Source organism: Macaca thibetana, chromosome 13, assembly GCF_024542745.1.
Source record: "Macaca thibetana thibetana isolate TM-01 chromosome 13, ASM2454274v1, whole genome shotgun sequence".
Lineage (NCBI taxonomy): Eukaryota > Metazoa > Chordata > Mammalia > Primates > Cercopithecidae > Macaca > Macaca thibetana.
In genome coordinates this window covers 51,368,695-51,378,091 of record NC_065590.1, presented here as the reverse complement: position 1 = coordinate 51,378,091, position 9,397 = coordinate 51,368,695, and the positions used below count along the sequence as shown (strand labels likewise).

Below are 9,397 nucleotides of genomic sequence, written 5' to 3'. Positions count from 1 at the left end.
GCCCTGGAGGTCAAGGCTGCAGTGAGCTATGATCACAGCACTCCACTCCAGCCTGGATGACACAGTGAGACCCTGTCTCAAAAAATAAATAAATAAAAATAAATAAAGCATGGAAGTTACATGATCACAATTTTCATTTTTATTACTGTATGGCAACTAGTGCATGAGGTAAAGTAGTTGTGGGTGTACCATGTATGAGACAGTCCAATCAAGGGTATAGATACCCTGGGCAATGGTAAGGTAGATTTTACATTTATCATTTACACCTATATAAGGCAGGAGCAAACAGGACTTGGAAAATAGATGCGCGGGATGTAAAAAATAATTACTCTTTCTAGACAAACTATTACTAAAACACAGGCAAAGGGAATAATTGATTGAGCCTGTTGAAGGAGATGCCACCATTGGGTGTTGGTGTTTAAGAGAAGTGACCCTAGGATAGTTTTCTGTAGTCTATTTAAAGATAAACACAATAATAGGAGACCTTTCTTTCAGAAACTTCCAGGCCGGGTGTGGTGGCTCATGCCTGTAATCCCAACATTTTGGGAGGCTGAGCGGGGGCGGATCACTTGAGATCAGGAGTTCAAGACCAGCCTGACCAACATGGTGAAACCCCATCTCTACTAAAATACAAAAATTAGCTGGGCGTGGTGGTGCGTGCCTGTAATGTGCCAGCTACTCTGGAGGCTGAGGCAGGAGACTCGCTTGAACCTGGGAGATGGAAGTTGCAGTGAGATCACGCCACTGCACTCCAGCCTGGGCAACAACAGAGCAACACTCCATCTCCAAAAAAAAAAAAAAATTTTCCAATCTTGTAATATCCCATGTCCACCCTTTTCTAAGTACAGGATACTCCTGAGATTTAACTTATAATCACATTTTATCTCCTTAAGTCTACGATTATAAGCTTTTAAAAAAGGATACCAAAATTAGTGTAACAAGAATTACTCAGTTTCAGTTACACAATTCCAACCTTCAACCTGCAGAAAAACCAGTATTTACGTTTGTTGTATTTTCATCACTAGAGGGATAAGAGGAAATGCTAAGTGATTAAAACACAGAAATCTGTTTCATGTAACTTTTTATTAAAAATAGTTTTTATATTGGATACATGTTTACAGATACCATTTTAAGAGGACCTAAGGCATACAAATGTGGGCTCTTGGCTTGCTTCACTGAGTAAAGATAAAGATACAAAAATCCAGATCTGTCTGAGGGTAGTCATTTAAAGACAGCTGCTAACGTGGAATTCTCACAATTGTTCTTTTAAGGGATATTTTAAGCCCTATTCTCTTATCGTCGTAGGTAAGCACTTGTACCATGAAAACTGTAACCTGTACTTCAGGAAAACATTCACATTTCTGCTACGAGAAAAGGTTCAGATGATGATGTAAATGTTTAAGACTTATGGCAGCTCTTCAGAAAGAAAAAGGAAGTCTTCATAAGATACAGAGACAGGGAGGCTGAGGCAGGTGGATCGCAAGGTCAGGAGTTCAAGACCAGCCTGGCCAAAATGGTGAAACCCCGTCTCTACTGAAAATACAAAAATTAGCCTGGCATGATGATGGGCACCTGTAATCCCAGCTACTTGGGAGGCTGAGGCAGAGAATTGCTTGAACCCAGGTGGCAGAGGTTGCAATGAGCTGAAATCGTGCCACTGCACTCCAGCCTGGGCAATGGAGCGAGACTACATCTCAAAAAAAAAAAAAAAAAGAAAAATAGTACTTCCTACTAGGACTTAAAGTTACTTAAGAGGAGTCAAGAGTAATGAGGAGGGCTGGACACGGTGGCTCATACCTGTAATCCCAGCACTTTTGGAGGCCGAAGCAGGCGGATCACTTGAGGTCAGGAGTTCAAGACCAGCCTGGCCAACATAGCGAAACCCTGTCTCTACTAAAAATTAGCTGGGTGTGGTGATGGGTGCCTGTACTCCCAGCTACTCAGGAGGCCGAGGCAGGAGAATCAATAGAACCCAAAGGTGGAGGTTGCAGTGAGCTAAGATTGCGCCACTGCACTCCAGCCTGGGCAACAGAGTGAGATTCAAACAAACAAACAAACAAACAAAAAGTAACTAGGAAACTGTTTTACATGTGGGCTTATTATAAGAAGAAATTTAATAAAAGCTGAGAGATGGGTCTGGATAAAACTTGCTGATTCAAAGAAAGTGGATGGGAACTTTACTGATCTTGGTTTAAAATATCCTGAGTCACCTGCCTTATGAGGTGGAAGGTCTTTCTTTCTTATTATATGTACACCTTTAACTGAAGAGGTGAGAAAAGCTCCATACCATGATGCTTTGATTTCCCCAAGGCTTACCTTCTATAAGTAGTCAGTGATAAAGTGCCGTTGACCCGCATGTGTTTAGAATTATTTCATTAAAACTGGGGTATGACCTAGCAGTTTATAATAAATATTTATGTATAATTTTATTGCCTTTTAAAAGATACCGTAAAATTGACATATCTCAAAATGGAGTTAATTTATATTTACAACAAACCAAACACAAACATCAATTATGGAATTACAGGGTCACATTTTAATTCCTGAATTTTACAGTTTAGCATTAATATCACCACATGTATACAAATGGTGTAAAACAAGTACAGTGGTATTTTTAATACAAAATAAACATCTGTTTTATGGAAAAACTATACTTCATATCTACACAGACAGCTCATCTTTTCCAAACAATAGCCAAAATTAAAATTAACTACAAAATCTCCAAAACAGGGGAAACTGCTTCAGATTAAACTATTCCAGGAAAAATGGACCCATAACACATTACAAGGGTGATCTAAAGATTGTGGCTGGAATTACTATTAAAAATTTTTTTTTCCCAATGCATTAAATTGTATTTTGGGGACATTTTTCTCACTTCGGCATGATCTCAGATCATAGATGAGCAAACTAACATTAAAATATGTACAGTTAACTTGTTGCTCTAAAAATAAAACGTAACTGTTTGCCTCAATTTAATTTTAAAATTCACTTACGTACATGGAATGTGCTTTTACTCTTCTTAAAAAAGCAGCTTTCATATCACACCCTTGTTTACAGAAAAGCTACATGTGCTGTATGCTGACTTTCACAAGTTGCTTCTTGGATCAAAATGGCTTCTAGATACTAAATGCCACTTAATTCAGCACTATTCTTTGTTGGTCTGTATAAGTAACACTTTAAAACTTGCAGCTCTGGAAAGAGAGAGAACTTTACTAACAAAGCAAAAAGTGATTTCAAAGTATCTTCCACAAAAGATTGTACTGGTAGGTGGTTGAAAACATTCTGTTCTATCCACTTTCAAATTTCTAGAGAAAATCATTTTGGAATACTACTGTACTGATTCTTGGCCTTCATTGTCTCTAAAAGTGCTGATTTTAACATTATCTTAAAACTGTCCAGTTTGAATTGAGCTTGTTTTCATCAATATACATATTGAAAATTCCTGGTGTAGAAAATTCAACATGTGCTGAATATGGGGTGTACTTCCCTTCAACTACCTAAAAGGCTGAACTTTTGTTAAATCTTAAATAAATGGTCCCATCAGCTTAACTTCATTTTTTTAATGATAGTTGAATGTGTTTTCCATAAAAATTTCTTTTAAAAAGAGGCAACTGATTAAAACAACAACATGGCCAGCACCATTATACAAGTAATGTTATTGAGTTTACAACTGAAGTTCTATAAAATTGTTTTTAGATCAATACCCCGAGGAGCAACCCTGCATTATTATATCAACCTTTTCCCCTCCCCTAAACCATCCCAAAACCTGCGACTTTTCCTTGCTGAGAATCTGTCTCCCAGGTTCTGGTTACTAACGTTTGTTTTGACAGCCTAAAAGGCAAACCCCTTAATTACTAGCAAGCAATGAAGTTCCTGGGAAGCCTGTTTTTTTATTAGAACTAAACTCCCTTAGCTGATATATTGAGTGTCTTTTGCTACTCCTTGTATATTTTCTAAGTTCCATTGAGAAAGCTTTCTGATTCGGATTTACAGCTCATTGAACAGTTGCAGCATTTTAAGACCACATGTTGAGGGTCTCCTAATAAATATTTTATGAGCCAAGACGAGGTCTTTTCCTGGGGGATGTTTCTTCTTCTTCATCTTCCTCTTCATCATCTGGATAATCCACTAAGCCAACCAAACTTCCCTATTGAAGAATTTAAAAAATTTTCTTTAAACATATATAACAAAAAAGAGTTTTTAGTACAAATCCAATCACTTGTAAAGATATCAGAAATCGTTTTTCTAAATCATATCAGAAATTAACACATTTGAATTTGATAAAGGAACTGCTTGAAATTACGAACATCTGAGTACTAATTGGTAGCACTTGCAGTAACCCTTAACTTTTCTATCTGGTTCTTGGATTATTAATGATACTTCAAAACTCAATTCTGCAAAATTTTACTGTGGGAAAATGCCTACTTTTCCAAATAGGGATAACAATGATAACATTTGGAAGCTGGAAAGGACATTGGAGATGCACTAGTGCATTTCTCTAATTTTATTACCACAAGAAATCCCTTTGTAGTCTTTGTTCATCTTGTGTATATTTCATCACTAAGTACACATCATTGTTTTCATTGTGCTTTTGAAGTATAGCTTAAATGGCTGAAGATAGACACACATGAAATGATTCTTATAAAATAATAAGTAAAACATTCAGGGCTAGCTCTCTGACCAAAAGAAAAATAAGCATGAGGTAATTCATGGTCTTGGCCTTTGATGAGTAACAGACTTCTGTGAAAATCCTAGAAAAACTCTGGGTATTCTCCAGAAAATTATACATCCACAGCGTTTCATTCATTTTGAGTCAATCCCATGAAAACTTATGTCCTATAGGTTAAGAGGGCTTCTGTAAACACTGTATTTAGTTCAAACCCTTCAGACCTCTAGGAGATAAACAAATACAACAGAAGTAACTCATTTTTCATATCTAAAGTACTGAGATACCTGGTTTTACCAGAATGTAACCAAATCACTATAATATTAACCAACCAAAAAAAGGCCCCTGGGCAGCTAGAAACAGTTATCAGAAAGACTTATATACCTGTCTGAGAATCTGTTTCTCAACTTAATCACACACACATCTTAAGTCTGGATATGCAAGAAGCAACATGGCTAAATTGTTAAAAACAGGCTAACTGTAGGTCTGATGTCAAATTCTAATGACAGCACGTTTTATGTAAACAAACAAACAAAAAAAACTTTGGGGGCAGGTACAGTGGCTTATGCCTGTAATTCCAGCACTTTGGGAGGCTGAGGCAGACAGGTCACCTGAGAGATGATGAGTTCAAAATCAGCCTGGCCAACATGGTGAAACCCTCTCTCTACTAAAAATAAAACATTAGCCCAGCGTGGTGCCAGGCACCTGTAGTCCCAGCGACTCGGGAGTCTGAGGGATGAGAATCTCTTGAACCCAGGAGGTGGAGATCACGCCACTGCATTCCAGCCTGGGCAACAGAGCAAGACTCCATCTCAAAAAAATAAAAAAATAAAACCGCAAACCCTTGGGCAAGTGGTTTAATATCTCTGCCTCAGTTTGTCTGTAAAATTGGTATAGTAGTATTTAGGCCTCAGTGAACTATTTTGAAAATTAAATTGATGGCCAGGCGCAGTGGCTCACGCATGTAATCCTAGCATTTTGGGAGGCCAGGGTGAGTGGATCACCTAACGTCACGAGTTCTAGTCCAGCCTGACCAACATGGTGAAACCCCATCTCTACTAAAAATACAAAACTGAGCCAGGCGTGGTGGCGCATGCCTGTAATCCCAGCTGCTTCAGAGGCTGAGGCAGGAGACTCGCTTGAACCCGGGAGGTGGAGGTTTCAGTGAGCCAAGATGGTGCCACTGTACTCCAGCCTGGGCAATAAGAGCAAGACTCCGTCTCAAAACAACAACAACAACAATAAATAAATAAGTTGACAACAAAACATCTAAAGCACTTCAGCACAGTGCTTGGTATGTAGTTAGTGTTCAATAAGTGCTATTAGCTGCTATTACTACTATCATTTTTCTATTATTTTGTTTCTAAGCCAAATTGGAAGAGAGGAAAAACAAGAAATAATTCTTGTATAAAAAGGCACCAATCTGATAATCAAAACGATGACAGCAAAGTTGCAAAGTTTTAATTATGCTTAGTATTACATATCATAATATATAAACATATGTATTCCAAATGGTTAATACTTGTTTTTGCCCAAGATTAATAAATTGTCTGAAAAACTCAGTTATACAATTTGAGTTTTACTTATATTATCTCTGCAAACATACATTTAAAACATGTTTACAATAAAAATAATAAAAATGCAAAATGTGAAATGTTGGAAGTAAAAAGGCCTGAATCTAGAGATGCACTTTGTGAGGCTGATTCCATACTTTTAATATGTATCTAGAAATGTACTGTTTTAAAATACCAGATTGAAATTATACTTACTCTTTTACAATCATGTTCATATAAAAAAAGCTTTTGATGTCAGGACATAAAGTTCCATTTCATTGTTTTAAACCCTTGCATTCCATGGTATGAATATATATATATGTGTGTGTGTGTGTATATATATATATATATATATTTTTTTTTATAGTCTTGCTCTGTCGCCCAGGCTAGAGTGCAGTTGTGCGATCTCAGTTCTCCAGGGTGCAAGTGATTCTTGTGCCTCAGTCACCCAAGTAGCTTGGACTACATGCACGCACCAACATGCCTAGCTAACTTTTGTATTTTTAGTAGACACGGGGTTTCACCGTGTCTTTTACCAGACTGGCCTTGAACTCCTGGCCTCAAGTGATCTGCCTGCCTCAGCCTCCCAAAGTGTTGGGATTACAGGAATGAGCCACCATGCCCGGCTTCATCATATACTTTAATTCCTGAGTTTCTGGTGGGACATTTGGGTTGTTTTTGCAGGGTATTTACGTAAGGAATTTAAAAAGTAAATACCAGCAAAGAAAACAGGAGAAGAGAAAACAGCAGTTTAGAGTTGCCAAAGCATTTCTGGAAAAGAGAAATCAGAGGCAAGGCAACTCATACAACAGGAAGAAGCCAAGAACTAAATATTTGCAGACGGATACAGAAACGAGAAACTGGCGTGTCTTAAGAGAACCCCAAAAAGAACCTAAGCAGTAAAGGCACCAAAATACTGGGGAAAGCAGGGAAGACAGTTAAATTATAGTAAAACAGACAACTGGGTCATTGATTCTACACCTCTGACAGCCAGGAGATTTCTGTTCCTCCACCATCACCAACTATAGGGAATTCTACAGAGAAAATGATTCTATAAAGAATAAACTCTATAGAGAATGTAATGAACTTTACAGAGCGAAGGACCGTATATTTCATGATTTTAGGCAAAGAAAAGGGCATGGGTAAGGCCAGGCTGAAAATGAAAGAATACATTTAAATTTTGTATACTGAGCAGACATGCTACCCTACAATAAGCTTTGCTATGTAGGCTCTCAGAACACTAACAACCACGCTTATACTTACAAGGTGTAAGAGACTAGCTTTGTCTGTAAAAGTTAGATGGCTTCACAGAAGGGGTATGGGGAGAACTAAAAACAACTAACACCTCCCCAAAAAAGCAGGGCACTACTAAATCCATACCATAAAGTCAACTTTTTAAAGTGTGTAATTTTCACACACCATAAACTCACCCTTTTAGAACATATAATTTAGTGGCTTTAGTATATTCACAAGTTATGTAATCACCACTAATTCCAGAACATTTCCATCATTTCACCCACCAAAAAAGTCCCCATAAACAGTCCTCATTCCCCCACCACACCCCCCACCACCCAGCTCTTGGCAACCACTAACCTACTTTGTTTCCGTGGATTTGCTTATTCTGGACAGTTCATATAAATGGAATCATACAATATGTGGTTTTTTTGTGACTGGTTTACTTCAATTACCACAATGTTTTCAAAGTTAATCTATGCTTAGCATATCAGGACTTTATTCCTTTTTATGGCCAAATAATATCCACTGTATGAATATGCCACATTTTGTGTATCCATTCATCATAAACTGAGAGACATTTGGGTTATTCCCACTTTTTGGCTATTATGAACAATGCTGCTATTAACATTCATATACAAGTTTTACAGTGGACACGTTTTTAGTTTTCTTAAATATATACCGAGGAAATGAGGTAGTTGGGTCTTATGGTAAGTCTGGGTCATACGGTACACTGACTTTTTAGGGAACCTCCTGACTATACTCCAAAGCTGCTATACCATTTTATTTTTATTTATTTATTTATTTATTTATTTATTTTTTGAGACGTGGTCTCACTCTGTTGCCCAGGCTGGAGTACAGTGACGTGATCTTGGCTCATTGCAACCTCTGCATGCTGTGCTCAAGTGATCCTCCCACCTCAGCCTCCTGAGGGACCACAGTCATGTGCCACCATGTCCAGCTAATTTTTGTAGAGACGGGGTTTTGCCATGTTGCCCAGGCTGGTCTCGAGCTCCTGGGTTCACGCGATCCTCCTGCCTCGGATCTCCGAAAGTGCTGGGATTACAGGCATGAGACTCTGCACCTGGCCTGTTATGCTATTTTATATTCTCACTAGCAACGGATGTCACAATTTACATTCTTGCTAACACTTGTTTTTGTGCATCTTTTTTATTATAGCTATCCTAGAAGATGTGAAATGCTATCATATTGTGATTTTGATTTGCATTTCCCTTACTAATGATGTTAAACATCTTTCTACATGCTTACATGGGCCACTTGTGTATCTTCTTTTTAGAAATGTCAATTAAAATCCTTTGCCCATTTTAAAACTGGGTTGTCATGCTGAGGTGTAAGAGTTCTTTATATATTCTGGATACCAGTTACTTATCACATATGTCATTTACAAATATTTCTTCCCATTTTGTGGATTGTCTTTTCAATTTATGGTAGTATCCTTTGGAGTACAAAATTTTTAAATTTTGATGGAGTCCAATTTATTATTTTTCTTTTGTCACTTGTGGTATTTGTGTCATATTCTAAGAAATCATTGCCTAAATCCAAGGTCATAGATATTTATGCCTTTTTTTAAAAAAGAGCTTTAGACTTATAACTTTTACATTTGGATCTTTTCATCCATTGTGAGAGTTTTGTATATGATGTGAGATAGGCCTCTAACTTCATTCTTCTGCATGTGGATATACAGTTGTAACATTTATTGAAACGGGTATTCTGGCCAGGCGCAGTGGCTCACACCTGTAATCCCAGCACTCTGGGAGGCCGAGGCGGACAGATCACGAGGTCAGGAGATCAAGACCATCCTGGCTAACACAGTGAAACCCCGTCTCTACTAAAAATACAAAAAATTAGCCAGATGTGGCGGGCGCCTGTAGTCCCAGCTACTCGGGAGGCTGAGGCAGGAGAATGGCGTGAACCGGGAGGCGGA

General features: G+C 38.0%; 1 protein-coding gene across 6 annotated transcripts in view; it reads right to left on the bottom strand.

Annotated features, from left to right (window-relative positions):
- Nucleotides 1-1,064: 1,064 nt before the first annotated feature.
- The window catches only part of PPP4R3B (protein phosphatase 4 regulatory subunit 3B), a 72,870-nt gene continuing 64,537 nt past the window's right edge, over nucleotides 1,065-9,397 (bottom strand). For all 6 annotated transcript variants that reach the window (XM_050754643.1, XM_050754644.1, XM_050754645.1 and 3 more), the window contains one exon: nucleotides 1,065-4,147. In XM_050754643.1, coding sequence (XP_050610600.1) covers nucleotides 4,052-4,147 — 96 coding nt within the window. In that variant the 3' untranslated portion in view covers nucleotides 1,065-4,051. The remainder of the gene's footprint in view (nucleotides 4,148-9,397) is intronic.